Source organism: Dipteris shenzhenensis, chromosome 22 (assembly GCF_047967505.1).
Source record: "Dipteris shenzhenensis isolate YYH24624 ecotype China chromosome 22, Dip_SZ_1.0, whole genome shotgun sequence".
In the NCBI taxonomy this organism is placed as follows: domain Eukaryota; kingdom Viridiplantae; phylum Streptophyta; class Polypodiopsida; order Gleicheniales; family Dipteridaceae; genus Dipteris; species Dipteris shenzhenensis.
This window is the reverse complement of record NC_141617.1, coordinates 31,483,979-31,504,984: the sequence shown is the minus strand read 5'-3', so window position 1 is coordinate 31,504,984 and position 21,006 is coordinate 31,483,979. Positions and strand designations below refer to the sequence as shown.

Sequence of the window (21,006 nt, the reverse complement as noted above, 5' to 3'; positions counted from 1 at the left end):
TTTCGGATGTTGGCGCATGGGGGTGTGCCCATTGGCCCATGGCTAGAGTAGATGAGGATAGATGGCAGATGCACTACTGCCTTGTCGCACAACAGATATGGCTAGCGTCCTTTTAGGATTTTTGCCAGGATGAGCAGGGATTTCACGTGGGAGATGGTGGCTTACAGGATACATGGGCAAGCAGGTTTCCCAAATTGAGGTTCACAATACAGTTCAACCTCCACGTCCACCATCTCTCCTTGAGGATGGTGTTTGGGAGACTATTTCCAGCATCAATGCCTAGAATGTCTAGGTGGCTCAATACAGCCGGTGATGGGAGGCCAGTTGACTTCTTCGACAGCCACCCTAGTAGCCATTTGGCAGGATATCATCTTCACCCTATGCGCCATTTAGGAGTGCAGTACTCCAAGCTCGAGAGCGACTATCGAGAGACAGGAGCGCTTCCGCCAGATATGGCCGGTAGGCATATTCTACACCCATTTCGCAAGGGGTATTCGCTGGGCTTATAGACCACCATGATGGTTGCTAGCTCCTGTGTCCAAATCTCAAAAAAAAAAACCCGAAACTTGCAAGCGCCTCGCGAGCCTCCACGTGGGGTAATGGGCCGTGGTCGGGCCAGGCAAATGGTTCCAAGGCGGCACTTGTCGGTCTAAGAGGTCCATTGTCGGGCCAGGCAAATGGTTCCAAGGCGGCACTTGCCGGTCTAAGAGGTCCATTCCCCAATACGTAATGGATTCATTCTACTATTGCTTAGCTTCTTGCTTAAGAACTGCCGTATGGATTTCAGTTTGATGCTCCTCGTCGGAGCAGAGACATGCGAATCACATTCTGTAAAGAAAAAGTCGAATTCTTGGGAGCATTTTCGGACGAGCATTCTCGATTCATTACCCACAGACATGGTTTCCGGAATATTATGACAAACCTGATGGAAGAGATCCTATGCGAGCAAGCTATTCCTGGGTCGGCACATCCAAAAAGACGCATGCCGGCACCAGTGAGTGGACAGCAACGAAGGACCCTTCGAAGGACAGAGACATTTGCCAACGATGCTGTAGCTGGAAACCCAAATGTGGGAGTCGGGTTGAAGCAGCTGCCTGGGGCACTTGCAAATTGTGCTACCTTGGCGGCCCAATTGAGGGGCTACGGAAAAACCAATGCCCTACGCGATGGTAAGCTATTACATGCGTTCATTAGCTGCAATGGATATGATGGAAACACTTTTCTTGGAAATTGTCTTATCGATATGTATGGCAACTGTGGGAAGATAAAGGAGGCAGCAGCTGTGTTTGACGCATTGCCTAAGCCCAATCTGTATTCTTGGAATATTTTGATTAAAGCGTATGCCCAAAATGGGAGATTGGATCATGCAAGCAGTTTGTTTGACAGAATGCCTCATCGAGATGTTGTCTCTTGGAACGCCATGATTGCAGCATATGCCAAGAATGGGCATGGAGAAGAGGCTCTGGTGTTTTTCCGGCGGATGCAGCGTGAAGGCTTCAAGCCAGTCAAGGTCACCTTTGTCTGTGCTCTTGATGCATGTACCAGCCTAACAGCCCTGGAAGAGGGACAGGAGATTCATGGCATCATTCTCAACACACAATGTGAGGGAGATCTAGAGGTGGGGAATGCCCTTATCAACATGTATGCCAAGTGTGGTAGTTTGAGCAACGCAAGACGTGTATTTGGCAAAATGGCTTACAAGGATGTAGTGTCTTGGAATGCCATGATTGCAGCATTTGCCCAGAATGGCAGTTTAGATGATGCCACGTACACATTTGGCCAAATGCCTCATCGGAATGTCATTTCTTGGAACTCCATGATTGCAGCGTTCGTCCAATATGGACGTGGCAAGGAGGCACTGGATCTTTTTTATGAGATGCAGCTCGGTACCGTAATACCAGACAGGATCACGTTTGTCTGTGCACTTGATGCTTGTGCCAGCCTGGCAGCCCTTGAAGAGGGGCATTACATTCATGCTACTATCATGGGCATTCGATTTGAGCATAATGTCATGGTAGGGACTGCACTCATCAATATGTATGCCAAGTGTGCAAGTCTCTGTGATGCGCAGAGTGTGTTCACCAGAGTCCCTTATCGAGATACTGTTGCTTGGAATGCCATAATTGCAGCATATGCCCAGAATGGGCAAGATCAGGACGCTCTGGATCTGTTTCCTCAGATGCTGCTTGAAGGCATCAAGCCAAACGCAGTCACCTTCATCTGTATTCTTACTGCTTGTAGCCATACAGGACAGGTTGCAAAAGCCAGGCAATTATTTACATCTATGAGTAAAGACCATGGTGTAGCGCCTACTGGGGACCATTGCGTATGCATGGTGGATATTCTTGGTCGTGCAGGACACCTAGATGAGGCAGAGAACTTGATTATCAGTATGGCATCTGATAGAATTGCTCTTGCATGGTTGTGCTTGCTTTGTGCTTGCAGGATTCATGGTGATTTGGAACGGGGGGTGCGTGCTGCAAAGCTCTGTTTCAAATTAGATTCAAAAAATTGTGCGCCATATGTAATGCTATCAAATGTTTATGCTGCAGCTGGCAGGTGGAATGATGTAGCAAGTGTGAGAGAGGCTCTCAAGGAAATTAGTTTAAAGCAGCAGTCTGTGCATGCTTGTATTAAAATGAACATGAAGGTGCATGAATTTATCACTGCGGTTGGGGTCCATCCTCAGAGTGAGGTACATGCTGAACTGCAGATGTTTTCCAGACAGATGGAGGATGGTGGATATTTACCTGCCACAATGGCACTGCTGCATGTTGAAAAGGACGAGAGCTGAAGATAAGATATGCTTTCATGCTAAACAATTGGTCATTGGGTTCGGAATCATTTCCACATGCCCTGAATGTAGACTCCACCTGTGGGTGTGTTTGGAATGCCACACTGCCATTTAGCTCATCTAGAGGGGATGTTAATTGTTATCATCACTTTGAATTTCGAATGTGTTCCTGCAAGGATTAGTGGTGAGATCTGTGCTTACAACTTTCCACCTTTAACAAGAAGCAAGAAACAAGGTGCATGGAATATCACCAGGGTTGGATATATATCCTCCATCTATCTGGATAACCTCTACAATTTGAGCATGTATTTACTCACTTTGAGGATGGAGGCCAGCCTTCCTAATAAATTCATGCACCTTCTTGTCTGAAGTGCACTTCCACGGTGCTCAGAAATGATACCAAACAAGCAACAGTGACGTCAGAGAATAAGATCCATCAGACATTAGGCTGAGTGGAGGGGGATCATGGTGATGATGATTGCTTTAATGTCCGTGAAGGCTGCATAGGCCCTATGGGACCATAACAAAAGCCAATACATGCACTTTCTTGTGCACTATAGACCAATGGCAGTGTGACAATTCAAACACACCCACAGATTCTTGGTTTCTGAAGTGCCCTTCCACGGGGCGCAGAAATGATACCAAACAAGCAGTGACGATGTCAGAGAATAAGATCCATCAGACAATAGGCTGAGCGGAGGGGGAGACATGATGATGATGCTGATTGTTTTAACATCCGTGAAGGCTGCATATGGCCTATGGGACCATAACAAAAGCCAATACATCTATGATAGATCATATGACGAATTACATATGGTGATAAACATGCTGCATGTCTAGTGATTCAGCAAATGACATCTTGTCTCCATAACCTTTGCAATGTCTGCTCCCATAGCTAAGGTATGGACACGTTTGGAGAGGATCCCATGACACTAACAAATGTCTCCTCAAGAAGGCCTCTACAACTTGTTAGTCTTCTATGAAAGACACCCATAATGCTTCAGCACTCCATCGTTTGAACCAACGCTTGTGTATTGCATCCAACCCGAGACTAGAATCTTACTCTTGTTATTTTTTTGTAACTTCGAACTTGCTTCCCATGATGGCTATGTTCTCTTGAGAATTTTCGCTAACATAATCTTTGTTTTGTCTATGTTTATTTGCAGCCAACTATATTCGCATAAGATATCCAACACATGTATCAATTTTTTAGCATCTTCTTGTTTTTTTGTGGGATAGGACAATGTCATGTGCATACAATAGTAAGAGAATGGCATGCACCAACTTGAGGTCCCATTTGCCTCTTGGTCTGTATAATTTGTAACTGATTCCTCCAGCTCATCATGCAAAGCGAAACAATGTGGATGAGGGTGGGCAACCTTGCTTTACTCCAATATTATTCTAAAAGGTCTCATATAAGTGCCCTCTCTGTTGGAGCTCAACATCCCCTGATGTCACCTTAGAGAGAGAGGCCCAATGTGAGGATGGGGCAGATGAGAGACGGCCGTGTTGTGGGTGTGCCTGCCCCTCTTGTGAGGCATAGGTAGAGTAGGGTTTGGGATATGTTCATGCCGGAGGGCGTGCTGGCCATGTGGAGGCTGTTCAGGGCCTTCCTGAAGCCTGCTTTGTTGCTGCGTGGCAGCCCCTATTGAGGCGCCTAGGGAGTCGGCTGGTGCAGATCCTTTATGAGCAGGAGGGCAGAGGGCGGTTGGCTGGTGCTGCTCCCTGTGGAGGGCTAGGGGCAGTCGGCTGGCAGGGCCACACTTTAGGGCCTTGCACAGCCCTTTATAGGAGGCTGTTGGGTCGGCCCTGTAGGCTGCTGATCGGCCCAGCCCCTTTCTGGCCGACTAGGAGGCTGGGGGGCTATTTATAGGCCCCCCCACTTGAGCATATTGTAGGGCCTGGCAGAGGAGTAGAGCCAGCCCAGTCTTGCATCATGTGGAACAGTTCAGTCCACCACAGATTGTGCCTGGCAGAGGTGCAGAGCCAGCCCACAGCATCACTTGAGGAGCTGGGTAGTGGAGCAGTTCATCCACTCCCTCGTGCTCCCGTTGTTGTTGAGCTGTGCGTTCTGAGCTCTTGAGCAGCCCGCTGTTTTCAAGGTTTTCCCCCAGTTGTAGCAGGGTTTACTCCAGGGATCACTTGCAGTTCTCTTGTGCCTCTCTCTCTCCTTTCTCTCCTCCTTAGTGTGCGTGTGTGAGGTGTGTATCTCTCTCTCTCTCTTCCGTTCATTTCCACTGCACTTCTCACATGATATCAGAGCCACGGTTGGCTTGAGACTTGAGGGGCAGAGGGAGTGTTGGACCAACACACACAGGAGGATTAGGGTGCTGTTCGGAGGTGTGTTTGAGGAGGAGCGTGTTCGAGGAGGGGTGACCAGCAAAGGGGTGACTTTGAAGGATGTTGTCAGATCAGAGAGGAGGTGTTTCCAAGGGACGGAAAGCGAGGCGTGAAGATACACTGGGCTGTCAGCCCCTTTATCCTCTTCTTCCGCCTTGTTCCCTTCTATCCCATCCATCTTCTCTTTCAGTTCATCGTCCTCTTCACTCCAACATGGCGACTTTGTCCGAGATGGCAGAGAACAAGACTAGAATTCTAGTGTTGCCCACGTTCCCGGTTGACTGGCAGTTGGATGGGCTCAATTACGGCATTTGGTGGGTGATGATGGAATCTGTGTTACAGTCATACGACATGGTAGATTTCATCTTGATAGGTGTTGCCCGACTAGATCCCTTGGTGAAGGACCTTGGCATCTGGGTGCGGAAGGAGGCCGAGAACTTCTCTCAGCTCTAGGACCATGTTAATGCCAAGGTAAGATCATTTATCTTTCTTTAATTGTACTCCTCAGGTGATTAATCACGTGAAGCACATGACAGTGCCCATGTATAACTGAACCTCCGATCAGGTGCAGCAAGGAAGGAGTCATTTATCAAGGCAGGCTTTCAGGCAGGACCTCGAGCCACGAGGAGTGGTTCCCACTGACTCAGGTGGCAGTATGTTACCAGTTTGTATTTTGTTTGGACGTTATGACCTGGCGATCCAGAGGGGGTCTCCTAGTGCTTTGCTGCAGCTATTGTCTGATGCTGCTAGAGATCATTGCCAGTGCGGGAACCCAGACATAGTTGATAGTTCCTTCTGAGCTGTTATATGCCCGTTTGAAGCATTGAAGTTCATTGATCTAGCGACATTGTACCAGTTAGGACTTGAGAGGGGGCTTCAGAGGGGGCTATCTACCTTTATGATACAGGTGCCCATGCAGGGAAGAAGACCTTGCACCGGAGGTAGTATCAGTTGGATTATTTTTCCAAGATCCTCTGGTGGAGTGATGTACCTGTAGTTGGATTGTTGTACCAGATGACTCAATGTACATTACCAGACCAGAGGAGTGAACCTACACCCTGTGGCCTGGGAGCAACAATTCCAGGTTTCCAATGATCGCGCTGAGGATTTCGTGCCACGAGGGGGCTTCTTCGATAGTATTTGTGGCGGTCTTCAACAGTGGAGCATCACACGATGGATTCTTCCAATTGTTGCAGCGGTACACCTAGCTTCCTGGCGTCTCTGTTCCATCCAAGAGCTGAGAGGGGGTGTTGGAGGTCAACATTTCCTGATGTCACCTTAGAGAGAGAGGGCCTTGCTTGTGGGTGTGCCTACCCAGTGTGAGGATAGGGTAGATGAGACAGGGCCTGTATTGTGGGTGTGCCTGCCCCTCTTGTGAGGCATAGGTAGAGTAGGGTTTGGCAGGATGTTCATGCGCAAGGGCGTGCTGGCCATGTTGAGGCCTGCTTTGTTGCTGCGTGGCAGCCCCTATTGAGGTGCCTAGGGAATCGGTTGGTGCAGGTCCTTTATGAGCAGGAGGGCAGAGGCGGTTGGCTGGTGTAGCTCCCTATGGAGGGCTAGGGGCAGTTGGCCCTAGGGCCCTGCTTGTCGGCTCGCAGGGCCACACTTTAGGGCCTTGTACAGCCCTTTATAGGAGGCTGTTGGGTCGGCCCTGTAGGCTGCTGGTCGGCCCACCTTGCTGACCGACTAGGGGGGTGGAGGGCTATTTATAGGTCCCCCCCACTTGAGTGTTCCTTCACACATGGCAGGGCCTGGCAGAGGAGTAGAGCCAGCCCAGTCTTGCATCTTGTGGAGCAGTTCAGTCCACCACAGAGTGTGCTTGGCAGAGGTGCAGAGCCAGCCCACAGCATCACTTGAGGAGCAGGGTAGTGGATCAGTTCTTCCACTCCCTCGTGCTCCCGTTCTTCTGGTTGTTGAGCTGTATGTTCCAAGCTCTCAAGAAGCCCGTTGTTTTCGAGGTTTTCCCCCAGTTGTAGCAGGGTTTTCTCCAGAGATCACTCACAGTTCTCCTTGTGTCTTTCTCTCTGCGTTCTCTCCTCCTCAGTGTGTGCGTGTGAGGCGTGCTGTGTGTGTCTTCGGTTCATTTCTGCTGCGCTTCTCACACTCTCATCCTAGCACGACACTGAACATGCTCATAAAGATTTACAACTGCTTGCATGTAGTCTTTGGTACTCCAATGTTTTGCATTCGTTGCCAGAGACTTAAGTCTTGGGATGGTATCAAAAGGCATTGTTGTGGCTGTCCAAATAATGCATATTGTCCTAGGATTCTCTATCCCATCCCATTTCCTTGGCATCTAGCTCTGTATGCCAAAGGAAAAGCTCATCTCGATTTCCCCAATTCGAACTTTGCCAAGCCTTCCATTCATGTCCCCCAAAACCATTTACATAACCTTCCACATGATAGTTGCAATATCTATCTCAAGGTCTCTTAAAGGGTCACCATTTGTGCGTGTAGAAAACAAAGTTATTATGTAGCATCCAACCATGAAGAGAGATGCAGGTCTGTGTAATGTAATACGCATCCATATGTGGGAGCTTTCGTGCAATGCGTCATTGTATTTGCATCATCTCCCTTTTTATTCTCTTGCTTTCTTTTTCTCCTTACTCTCCCACCAGGCTCGACTACCTTGGCCCCGAGCTGATGCTCTCGGAGATACAGTTTTGAATACTCCACGACGGACGGACGGAAGGAAAATTCAGGCTTCTACTGCTTTTGTTTTTCCTAAATATCTTGCCAAGCTTGACTACTTTGGCCCCGATCTGAATTAGTTGATGTGCTCCCTTCCTCGCAATGCCCATCATCTCTCTCTCTCTCTCAGCCTCGCCTATAGCTTCCTCACCATCTCTCTCTCTTAGCCTTGCCTCTCCTTCCTCTCTTCACTCATCCTCTCCCCAGCCTCTCCTTCCTCACCGTCTCTCAACCTCGCCTTCCTCAGCTCTACAACTATCTCTCAACCTCTCTCTCACCCTCGCTTAGCCTCTCTCCTCCCTCAACTCTCCCTCTCAGCCTCGTTCAATCTCAACTCACATTCAACTCTGTCCTCCGCCCATCCTTTCCCACCGTATGTCAACCTCTCCCCTCCACTCAACCATCCCTCTCTTTCCCCCTATGTTTCTTTCTCCTCCGTTCTTCATCACTTGAAGGAGGCACTCAGCGTGTGGAGTAATCGAGGCGCCTCCCTCAACCCCTCTCTCTGCCCCCCCTTACAAGTCTCCCTCCCTCTTCCTCCCCCATATATTTTTCGTTGAGGCGGCAAACATCAAACTTCTAGACTTCCACGCTTTTCGAACGTTCTAGCTTAATTTATTGAATTGTTCACTAATTGCCTTAGGTTAATCTGGCATTCCACTCCAACCGTGTAGAACTAATTAATTAATAGCTTGTTTTCATCAACTCGGGGGCCTTATTCTTGACCGTCATTTTGTTGAGGGCTCTATAATCCACACACATACGATAGGAGCCATCTTTCTTTTGGACTAAGACCATGGGTGAACAGAAGGGTGAGGAACTGGGTCTAATGAGTCGTTTAGAAAGAAGGATCATGTACCTGTGCCATGATTTCTTTTGGTCTGTAATGCACTTACACGATAAGGTGGCTGATTTGGAGGCTCACTTCGTAGAATGAGCTCTTTGACATGTGTTAGATATGCTCAATGCTCCACCCTCCTGGTAACCACCAATGGTCCAAGGTGCTCAAGTTGTAAGGCCATCATATGAGGAGAAGCCATGTGTGAGCCTGGGACACTGGATGGATCCTGACTTACATGTCAGATGAGGTATATCAATGAGACCGTTGATGGTAGAAAGGTGATTGTGTGGGAGCCCCTTATTCTTGTTGGGGCCTGGGGGCCATCTAGCCCCCAGTTGTGGAGGGTCCTAGGGGGCCAGCAGTCCCCCTGGTGGGGATTCGGGGACGCGAGCCCCCGAGGCGACGGTATAAGAAATATTCTTTGAATATTCCATGGACGACTGGTCGGCTCCACCGACTAGGTTGACTGGTCGACTCCACCGACTACGTTGATCTGACTACTGCCCTCATAGCTATAAAGAGGCGACCTCCCTAGTCCATTGTATTAGATCAGATCAAATCTTCCAGCTAGTAGCTCTTCACCTAGTATCCGTCTAGATCGCCATCTAAGCTCCACTGTGGGAGCGCACGGGTGGACGGAGCCATCATCTGTACTACATCAATATTGAAGGAAAAGTTTGTTTCTCTCCAGTATGTTGTATACTCTCTATTCTTTGTTCAGTATCTATTTCGTTGCGCCGTGTAATTTAGCATGGTATAAGAGCCCAGGTGGCTCTAAGGATTGAAGAATAGAAGAGAGGCGAGAGTTTCATCAGCATACGGAGTGATGGCAATAGGAAGCGGCTCGAGTTCAGCAGTTGCTGCTGCACCAACAATCTAGGTGTCGAGGATTCGGCCACCAGCCTTCACTAAAGGCAAGCTAGATGGTATGAACTACTCTATGGAAGTTTAAAATTACTGCTATTCTGGATTCATATAAGCTTCTGGAGACAGTACTAGGGACTGTTGACCCAGAACCACAAGAAACCCCCGACCCAGCAAATCCGGGGAGTACGATACCTCCTAATGCCGACCTTCTACGAGCTTGGAAACGTAGGAACGCAGATGCTCTGTGTGCCTTGGTTACAAGTACTATTGATAGTGTTTTGACCTTGATTCACCATACATCTAAGGCAACTATGGCCTGGAACATATTGAAGAGTGAGTATGAGACGCAGAATCAGATAAGGATCCAGAACCCTGAGAATCAGCTCGCAGCTGAGAAGTTTAATGAAGGAGAGACAGCAGAGGTGTTCATAACCTGAATGAAAAATTTGCGTGACCAGATGGCTGGTGTTGGGATACAAAAGACTAGCGAAGAGCTAGCTTGGCGGTGTCTCCGGATATGTCCACCAAGGTTTGATGGACTGGTAACAGCGCTTAACACTCAGGTGAGACCCCAACTATTGTCATTTGAGGAGTTCTGTGCTTTACTTGTGGAGGAAAAATTGAGGCTTAAAGCTCAAGATGGAGGCGGCAATGGGGATGTTGCTTTCTCTGCCACTGCGAAAGGCAAAGGTGGTTTCTCCACCAAAGGTGAGTCCTCTACTAGTGGTGACAAAAAGAAGAAGGGCGGCAAGAAGAAGTTTCAAGGAGAATGCTACTGCAAGAAGAAGGGCCATATGATTGCAAATTTCCGGGTCAAGAAAGCAGATGAAAAGAATGGTATAGTGAAGAAGACAGATAAGGGGAAAGTGACAGCTAACATAGCGGAAGCAGAGTTGGATCTATTTCTGGCCATTGAGGAAGAGTATTCCTCAGTTCAAGAAGATTCAACCATTGATTCATGGGTGTTGGATAGTGGTGCCTCCCGTCACATAACTTGCAAGAAGGGTCTATATTGTTTCATGCAGCCTCTACAGGAACCCATCACCGTGACGGTTGGTAATAACGCAAAATGCCCTGTTGAGGGTACAGGTACGGTTTTATGTGTTTCTGTAAATGGAGATGTTAAGAAACTATCTAATGTGGTGTATGTTCCACAAATCAAGAGAAATTTGCTATCAGTTGCTTCCATAACTGACCTTGACCATGAGGTGAGGTTCAACAAGACAGGAGCAAAAATTCTAGATAGTGCAGGCAATCTTGTTGGCACAGGAGTAAGGAGGAACAACCTGTATGAGCTAAGTGCTCTTACAGCCACCGCTGGAGTGGGAACGAGTAGACTTTGGCATGAAAGATTCAGCCACATCGGATTTGCAATGCTGAAGGAGATGCAGAAGCAAGGTATGGTTGCTCACTTACCTGCAGTCGCAGAAATCAAAGAACCATGTGAAGCTTGCATGATGGGCAAGCAACAGAGAAAGGCATTCCCACAAGAAAGCAAGAATAAAGCAAGAATAGAGCAAACGCTCCTCTAGAGTTGGTGCACGTTGACTTGTGCGGTAAGATGCCTACATAGGCCTTAGGGGGATCTTCCTATTTTTTATTGATTGTTGACGACTATAGTAGGAAGATGTGGGTGTACTTTATTCGCAAAAAGGCTCAAGATTTTGGTAAATTTAAAGAATGGCTACAGCTTGTTGAAAATGAAACAGGGAGAAAAGTGAAGAATATTGGCACCAAGTGGGTTTGGAAGGTAAAGTACAAGGCCGATGGGACTTTGGAAAAGTACAAAGCCAGATTGGTTACACAAGGATTTTCGCAGGTTGAAGGGTTTGATTTTCAGGAATCTTTCGCTCCGACTGCCAGAATGACCACTATTCGCATAATACTATTAGTGGCTACTCATAAAAAGTAGCCAGTTTATCAAATGGATGTGAAATCAGCATTCTTGAATGGTGACCTCAAGGAGGAGGTGTACGTGGCTCAGCCACCTGGGTTTGAGGCCCCCCATTCTGAGAACAAGGTATGTAAGGTGAAGAAGGCTCTGTACGACGGGCTGAAACAGGCCCCAAGAGCATGGTACCAATGGATAGACAAATTCTTTCATAAATTAAACTTCAAAAGATGTGCCTCAGATGCTAACTTGTATGTGCACAGGAAAGGTGGAAAATCTGCTATTATTGTTCTATATGTGGATGATCTCCTTATTACAGGTGACTATGAAGACATGATCTAGCAGACTAGAAAGGCGTTGAGCACAGAGTTTGAGATGATAGACTTAGGCTTGATGCACTATTGTTTGGGGATTGAAGTCTCTGGCAAGAGCCAGGCAAGATCTTCATCTCTCAGCAAAAATATGCAAGGGAGATCTTGAAGGCATTTGGTATGTCTGAGTGCAAGGAGATAGCTACACCTATGGAGGTAAATGCAAGGTTGTCTATGGAGGATGCCTCACCACCAGCAGACATCGGGAGGTATAGGAAGTTGGTTGGCAGTCTCATCTATTTATGCAACACCAGAGCGGACATCAGATTTGCTGTTGGCGTTTTGAGCAGGTTCTCCAATAAGCCCCACGAGAATCATTGATATGCAGGGATGTAGGTGCTTAGGTATGTGAAGGGCACTCTTGATTATGGCATCACCTATGGTACAGGCACTTCCTCAACTGGTCATTGTGACTCAAATTGGGATGGAGATGTTGATTCCAGGAAATCAGTTTCTGGATATAGTTTCTCTTTAGGTCCGTGTATCTTCTCTTGGATCAGTAAGAAACTACCAACAGTGGCATTGTCTTCTACCGAAGCTGAGTACAAGAGGCAGCATGTTTTGCTGCATGTGAAGCAGTCTGGCTGAGGAGGATCTTTTGGCACATGGGAGTGCAAGAGGATGAGGCAACTGTGCTAAGGTGCGACAATCAAAGTTGCATGGCTATTGCTTAAAATCCAATGTTTCATGTGCGCACAAAACATATAGAGATTCAGTATCACTATGTGTGTGATTTGATCAAGGACAGGATAGTGGAATTGGTCTACTGTCAAACAGAGCAAAATGGAGCAGATATATTCACCAAGGCACTCGGAAAGGATTAGCTTCAGGGTCATCTACAAAGACTCGGCATTGGGTCGAGAAGGTAGTTCGACATTGAGGGGGGGTGTTAGATATGCTCAATGCCCCACCCTCCTGCTTACCACCAGTGGTCCAAGGTGCTCAAGTTGTAAGGCCCCCATATGAGGAGAAGCCATCTGTGAGCCCGGGACACTAGATGGATCCTGACTTGCATGTCAGATTAGGTTTATCAATGAGACCATTGATGGTAGAAAGGTGATTCTGTGGGAGTCCCTTATTCTTGTTGGGGCCTGGGGGCCATCTGGCCCCCAGATGTGGGGGGTCCCAGGGGGGCTAGCAGCCCCCCTGGTGGGGGTTAGGGGGCGGGAGTCCCCGAGGTGACGGTATAAGAAATATTCCTTGAATATTCCATGGTTGACTGGTCGGCTCCACCGACTAGGTTGACTGGTCAACTCCACTGACTACGTTGATCCGACAACCGCCCTCATAGCTATAAAGAGGTGACCTCCCCAGTCCATTGTATCAGATTAGTTCAGATCAGATCAGATCTTCCAGCTAGTAGCTCTTCACCTAGTATCTGTCTAGATCGCCATTTAAGCTCCACTGTGGGAGCACACAGGTGGACGGAGCCATCATCTGTACTACATCAGTATTGAAGGAAAATTTTGTTCCTCTCCAGTTTGCTGTGTACTCTCTATTCTTTGTTCAGTTTCTATTCCGTTGTGCCATGTAATTTAACAACATGATCTTCCTTTGTCGCTTACGAGGAAGCTCTCTTGGAAGAGAATCTAAGATATGATCTCTAAAAGAATCAAGAACCTAGAAATTTCTCTCAACTCTCTCTCTCCACCCCTTCCCTCAAGTCTCCCTCCCTCTTTCCCATATATTTTTTGCTGAGATGGCAAACAGGAAACTTCTAGACTTCCACGCTTATCAAACCTTCCTGCTTAATTTATTGAATTGTTCACCAATTGCCTTAGCTTAATCTGGCATTCCACCTCCGGCCGTGTAATACTAATTAATTAATAGCTTGTTTTCATCAACTGGGGGGCCCTATTCTTGACCGTCATTTTGTTGAGGGCTCTATAATCCACACACATATGATAGGAGCCATCTTTCTTTTGGACTAAGAGCATGGGTGAACAGAAGGGTGAGGAACTAGGTCTGATGAGTCATTTTTGGTCTATAATGTGCTCACACAATAAGGTGGCTAATTCGGAGGCTCACTTCGTAGAATGAGCTCTATGGCATGATCTTCCTTTGTCGCTTAGGAGGAAGCTCTCCTGGAAGAGAATCTAAGATATGATCTTTGAAAGAATCAAGAACCTAGAAATTTTCTTTTTAAATTGGATTCACTTCTACTTGAGGTTCTCTCTCTCTCTCTCTCTCTCTCTCTCTCTCTCTCTCTCTCTCTCTCTCTCTCTCTCTCTCTACGAAAACAAAGTATGCATAAAAATGTGATTTTGTTGATCTAGCAATGGAAATATTAGATAAAACTAGGATTGTCTCGCCTCTTCCTTTGGCCAAAATCTTGTGCTCCTTTTTTTTGTGCATGAAACGGAGAGTTCTTGCCTTGATGTCAAGATTTACTTCCGTTAAGTGGAAGCACGGCATACCCAAAATGACATCATGATGTTTAAAGGGTGAAACATAGAACTCATCATGGTCCACACAATCGTAGATATGAATTATGAGCTTTCAAATCAATGGAGTGACTTTAATTGGATTTCCGTCAAAAACATGTTCCGCATCTAGAGCTGATCCCGACTCTTCACTCTTGATTCCTAGTCTCAAAGCTAGGTCTTTTGAGAGGAAATAATCTGTAGCTCCTGCATCGAATAAGGTCAAAGTATTCTAGTCTCTTATTTTACACTGGGAGAGATAAAAGCTCTCAAGATTTTGGATCAGTGTGGCTCTTCCCAACATATTAGGGAATCCTCCCACCACCTTAAGGCTTTGATGTTTCTTTTGGTGTTTTCTGCTCTCTCAAACTCACAGGCTTTTGGCTGGGCAGCCAAATGCCATTTTTTTTCACAATAGAAACACTTTCCCTCCTTTCGGAAGTCCTCTAGGTACTCTGGTGAAAACTTTGACTTTCCTTTATAGGATTTCAATCTACCCCTTGGCCTCTGAAACTAGGGCTTCCTTTGTCCCTGAACCATCAGGGTCATGCTCCTTTTGGAGGTGCCTCCATCTTTGCCTTTTGAGGCAGCCATCACTTGTAGTAAATCTTTCTTCATTTCTTCAACCATTAGGGCTGAGTGCATTGGATCTCACAGTTTTGTCTTGCATTCATGTTCACTTGGGTACAAATATTTGGATGCGGACTAGCCCGGTACCTCTGCATCTTTGACTTTTTTGAAGTTTCCTTGAAGGGAGTAATCTCAAGCTACACTAAGAAGAACTTCTGATAGAAAGTCTCGACAGTATTCGTGGCTATCATGGATACACTCTCCCAAGTTGTATGAACATCGTTATAAAAATTATTTGGCAAGAATTGCTCCAAAAATTATTTCTTGAAACTTTTAGACTTCTTGGGTGCTTCATCTGCCATTAGAAGAGCTCCCCACCATGGTCTAGTATTACTTGTAAGATGGAGACTTACAATCTTCAATTTTGATTTCTCGTGATAGTGTCCTATCTAGAAAGCTATGTCGAACTGTCGGATAAAGTCCAAATCTTTCTCACTTGCCCCATACTTTCCATCAAAAGTATGAAATTTGAAAGACTTGCCTCCTCCTTTGAATTCCTTTCGTCTTGTTTTGGTCTTTCTCCTTTTTCTCCCATGAGAAGAATGCTCTCAGGATGAAGAGAAGGAGGAGGAAGAAGAAGAAGAAGAACTGGAAGAAGATGAATTGGAGTTGAGAGATGTTTCAAACTCTATTCCATGGGAGTAGCTGCAATCTTTCAATCTACCATATGAAACTTCTTTAGGAGATTGTCAACATATTTGAGCTGACTCATAACGGTGTTGTCTGAATCTCTCCAAAACTCAATTCCAAGATAATAGTGCAGAATTCCAAGATCTTTCATGTCGAACTCTGCAGATAATTCTTGTTTCAAATTTTTTATGAAGCTATCCTTGCTTCCGGTCACAATCAGATCATCTGCGTACAAAAGTGCAATAGCAATGTCTTCCCCTTCAACTTTGTAGTAGAGAGTATGATCTGCATTGGATTTCATGTATCCTAGGTCAGCAAAATACTTGTCAATTCTGATGTACCAACTTTTGGGTGCTTGCTCTAAGCCATAGAGACTCTTCTTGAGATGGCAAACCTGATTCTCCTTTCCTAGTTCAACATAACCTATTGGTTGTTGCATGTAGACTTTCTCATCTAAGTAACCATTGAGAAATGCATTCTTGACATTGAGCTGGTACACATTCCATCTACTGAGTGTCACTAGTGATATCAAGAACCATATGGAATCCATCTTTACTACTAGAGCATAAGTCTCATCATAGCGTTAACCATATTGCTGTGCAAATCCTTTTGCAACTAGTCTGGCTTTGTATCTTTGAATGCTTCCATCTGGATTGTACTTCACTTTGTATACCCATTTGTTTGCTATGGCCTTATTTCTTTGTGGAAGGTCACATAATTCCCAAATTTTATTCTTTTACAAAGCATCCATTTCTTCATTCATAGCAGTTTGCCATTCTGGCTTGTCAACTGCATCGTCGAAGTACATTGGCTCTTCTATAGCCATGATGGTAGTCATAAGAGCATAGTTGGTGGTTTCAACTTGAATTGCTTTGCCTTTCTGAGCATATGTCAATTTGGCTAGAGGTTTGCTTTCCCTAGTAGACCGTCTGAGTTACTGTGGTTCTTCTCGGGGTGTTTCTGGTAATTCTTGCTCTTCTTCATCAACCTTTTCTGTAGATGATTGTGAAATCAGTGCGTCTATCTCGTGTATTTGAGGTTTTCCATTCTGATTCCTCGTCAAAGATTACATCTCTAGAGATAATGACCTTTCGGTTGATGGGATCATATAACTTGTATGCTTTGCTTTCTTCACTGTAGCCAACCATGATGCATTTTCGTGACTTTGCATCCAATTTTCTATGATAGTCATCATGTATGTAGGCATATGCTATGCAACCAAATATGCGGAGATGCCCAATCGTGGCTTGTGTCCAATGAATGCTTCATAAGGTGTCATACCCTAAATCGATTCGTCAGAAGTCGATAAATCAAATAGTTTGTAGTGGCTATTGCTTTTGCCCAATACTGATTCGGAAGATGTTTCTCACTAAGCATTGCTCTAGCACTATCTGCTTAAGTGCCATTCTTCCTTTCAGCTCTTGCATTCTGTTGAGGAGTAGCTGCACAAGTGAATTGTTTCGAATGCCGTGACTTCTGCAAAAGTTCATGAATGCTAAAGACATATATTCACCTCCTGTATTAGATCTCATGACTTTGATCTTTCTGTCTATCTCGTTTTCTACCATGGCTTTGAATTCTTAAAATCTGGAAAACACTTCAGATTTCTCTTTCAAAAAGTAGACCCAACAATATTTGTTGTAATTGTCAAGATGAAAGTCAAGTAGTAAAGTGAACCATTGATGCTGCGGGTCTGGGCATAACCTCATACATCTATATGTATCAAATCAAGAATTCCTCTAGCTTGAAAGGTGCTTCTGCCAAAGTTGGTTCGCTTATGTTTGTCGAAGCAGCATGCTTCACAAACTTTTTCAAGAAACTGTAGCTTAGGAATCCCAATTGCCATATTCTGATTCCTGAGATCTATCAAGCTCTTGAAATTGACATGTCCTTATCTCTTGTGCCATTTTGCAAATAGTGGCATCTATTGTGGTTGAGTTGACATGCAAGCAAATTTGATACTGTAGCTAGCATTCTGAGTAAGCGTCCTTCCTTGACTCCTTTTCCTACTAGCTGAAATCCTTTGGATTTGTCTCTGATGGTGCATTCATCTCCGTCGAAGGTGACTCGGTAGTTGTGTTCCGTCATTTGACCTATTGAGGACAAGAGGTTCTTGCTGAGCTTCGGAACATAGGGTACATCTTTCACCAATCCTTTCGTACCAGCAAAATTGTTCATAGGGATAATGCATGTTTCTTGAACTGGATTCGGTGTATTATCTGACATGTAGATGAAATTTTTCAGACCTGCTAATGGTTTCATCTCTGTGAACCATTCCTGATGATTTGTCATATGAGATGATGTACCGTTGTCAATGTACCAAGGATCTTGATCTGCTTGGTCGACTTGATAACTGAAATCTTCTTTTGAATTGTAATCAGTGTCTAAATACACTGTCTAAATACACTGTATCAGTATTCTACATTTCCTCATTTTCAAGGAACATATTCCCATGTTCATTTGCATAATGACTGTAACTAGAATGTCCACCACGATGATTTCCTCTTCCGTGGAAATTCCCTCGATTGCCGCTGGACTGACTGCCTTGATCGTATTGCTTCTTGCGGCAATCTCTTTCATGGTATCCAAACTTATGACAGTAGTTGCACTGAATGTTTGACACATTGGTGGAAGCATTCCCTCGTCCTTGGAATCTTCCTCAATTGAAATGATTTTCTCTTTGTTGATTCTGATGTTGCTGAGGATGATGCTGATGCTGATTCTGACTTTGCTGATGACTTTGTTGTTAATGATGACCACTTCTCTGGAATGATCTGCCTCTGCCTTTGCTTCTGTCTGAAGCTGTGAATGCTCGATCCTTGGAATGACCTTTGCGTGCATGAATGGCCTGAGTCCTGAGTTCTTCACCAAGTAATACTGGCTGAAGTTCTTCCAATGTCGAAATTTGCTGTTGGATGGCAATACTTTGGACTAGATTCTCGTATCCCTCTCCTAGTCCATTCAGGATTACTTGAACCATTTCTACGGGATTCATTGCCTCTCCTGCTGCTGCGAGTTGATTGTTATAATCTTTGATCATGAGTACGTAAACATGACCGGTTTCACTGCTGTTGCAGAAACTCTGCTTGATTTGGTTTCTCAATGTGAGAATCCTGGAAGTGTTCTTGGACTAGTAGAGAGCTGCGAACATATCCCATGATTCTTTTGATGTCTTGACTGTGTTGAGTTGTCCTAACATGACGTCTTGCACATTCTGCTTGATCCAACGATATGCATACTTGTCTTTCTTGTCCCATTCTGCCTGTGCTCGGGCAATGGCAGGATCTGCTACAAGTGCAGAAGCTATTTGTGGAGCTGGAGATCCCGCTGCTGGTGTTGTGACAACAGGTGGAGTAGAGCTACTGCTGGCTGGATCATCCAATGGTCTAGGTGTAGATCCATCAACATACTCCCATTTGTCTTGAAGTACAAGAATGGTCTCCATTTGGTATTTCCATGTGCCATAATTGGAGTTGTCTCGCTTAGCAGATGCCTCCAGATTAAGGTTGCTAGACGTAGACATGGTGCAAGAAATGTATTCAAATTGTCATGAAAATCATTGTCTGAATCAATCGCAAAACGCTGACTGTGGCAAGTGAAATATGCACTGACGGCGGTGAAGGTAGAACTGCAATATATAATCTGATCTAAATTACAAGGCTTGTGGCAAATGATGCCGCGAATAGCCAAGAGGCTTTACAAGGTTGGAATAAAGTGCACAATGCCGTGAAATAGCCAAATAGGCTTCACAATGATGGCATGTGTGTGTGAAATCAAATCATGTGCTATCTGCCCACCATTGATCAATCGGTCAATGCCTCTGAACACCCTGAAGTCTGCTTCACTAAATTAATGAATGTCAGGTTTCAGGTAATGTGATGATGTGAAATCGTATATGAGCGTAGGGACTGACTCCGAGTAGGAACTAGTCAGGAATTTTGGGCATGGCTTAGATTGGCAACTTGGACAAATTCAAGTCATCTCCTCTATGGCGTTCTAGTCTACTCTGATCTAGATCTATACCAATCATTGATCGATGAAAGAACAGCAAATAATTTCTTTTCTTTTGCTCTTTTAATGTGCTGGGTCCGATGCGTCGATGTAGAGGCTGATGTACATGTAGGAAGTGGATTTGTCGAGCGAGGATCAAAAGTGAGTAAAATGTGTGCGTGATGTGACTATCGTGTAGAGCACAAAAAATCGAGCGATTTTTCTTTTTGTAGCACCCTCAAATTCTTCCTGGATCAAGAGATACGACTTGATCTAGGTGGAGAGGCAAAAGGAATGCAAGGTGCTCAATGATGATGTGGCAATCAAGGGTCACATGCAGTGCCTGTGCCTGTGAAGATGTGTCTGGGGCATTGTGTGATGAGGTGGCATAGGGATTCACATGCAGTGCCTGTGTGTGCCTTGCAAGAGGTAACTATGCCTGACAGGGGACTACCATGTGGCAGTGCTGAGGTGGCAAATGATGTGGCACTTTGACTTTGACTTGCTCACTTGATAGTTGACTAGTCAAAGATGATGTGTCAATGAGTTGGATGATGTGGCAGCTGATGTGGTAGGTTGACGTGGATCTGATAACTGGCAGATAAGCTGATAACATGGATGTTGGTGATGTGGCCTTGCTTACATGGCTGGTGATGTGGCACTTGCTGAGGTGGTAGATAGGGATGATGTGGCAAATAATGATAAGATGCCATGTGTCAAAATATTGACCACACTTATCTATGGTAACCCAGTCGTGGGTTGACTTGATCAGGGGTTGGCTTGACCAACCCTATCTACTGTTAACCCCAGTGTCGCCCGTACCGTATCCACTGTTAACCCCCGTACCCTATCCACTGTTAAGGGGTGTGGTTTGTGGAGAGCCAGCGGGCTGCCAAAATTTTCTGAAGATTTCGTCTTAGAGAGGATTTCCATCGTTGCTGCTGTTTGATGCTATGAAGGACGGTGAGGTTGTTGGAGGCGGCTTCCTGTTCGTGGTTGCGTCCTGTGGGTATTGGAGATGCCAGCTCAGGTTGTCGTGGGTGTAGGTGAGCCGCAAGGTGGTCGTGGGAGCTCTAGAGCCGGTGGCTAATGCTCGGCTAGAGACTGGCGATGTTTGGAGGTTAGGAGCTCACAGGAGCTTTTAGATGAAGCTTACCTTGCAGGGCCGTGGAGGAGCCACTATGAAGGCTGGTGGCGTAGCTGTTGTTGATGGTGTCGCTCCTTCTCTGCTATGGATGGATACGATGATCTCCCAACATTGTTTAAGAGAGCCATCAAGCCGGGCAGAAAGGCAGTCCCGTGTGCTACTGTGCAGTCCTGTGTGCTACAGGTCCTTCGTTTACATGAAGGCAGTCGCAACTTTAATGGATGTGTATTGGAAAGTTGGTCTAGGTAGAGGCAGTTGCGTTGCAGGTCGGCTGTGGAGAGGCTGGCCATAGGAGATTCAAACAATAATTTGATTGCGATGTGTGACTTATCGGGAGAAACAACCTTGCACGAAGCGACAAGGAACAGACACTGAGATGTAGTGAAAAACC

General features: G+C 45.7%; 1 protein-coding gene across 1 annotated transcript; it reads left to right on the top strand.

Annotated features, from left to right (window-relative positions):
* Positions 1-814: 814 nt before the first annotated feature.
* Positions 815-2,794, top strand: LOC147888004 (pentatricopeptide repeat-containing protein At2g21090-like). The gene has a single exon (XM_087393274.1). It carries the CDS (start codon positions 815-817, stop codon positions 2,792-2,794), a length of 1,980 nt encoding a protein of 659 aa, XP_087249400.1.
* Positions 2,795-21,006: the final 18,212 nt, after the last annotated feature.

Coding starts and splice junctions, on each gene's coding strand:
- LOC147888004 (XM_087393274.1), top strand. CDS start 815: ATGCGAATCACATTCTGTAAAGAAAAAGTCGAATTCTTGGGAGCATTT.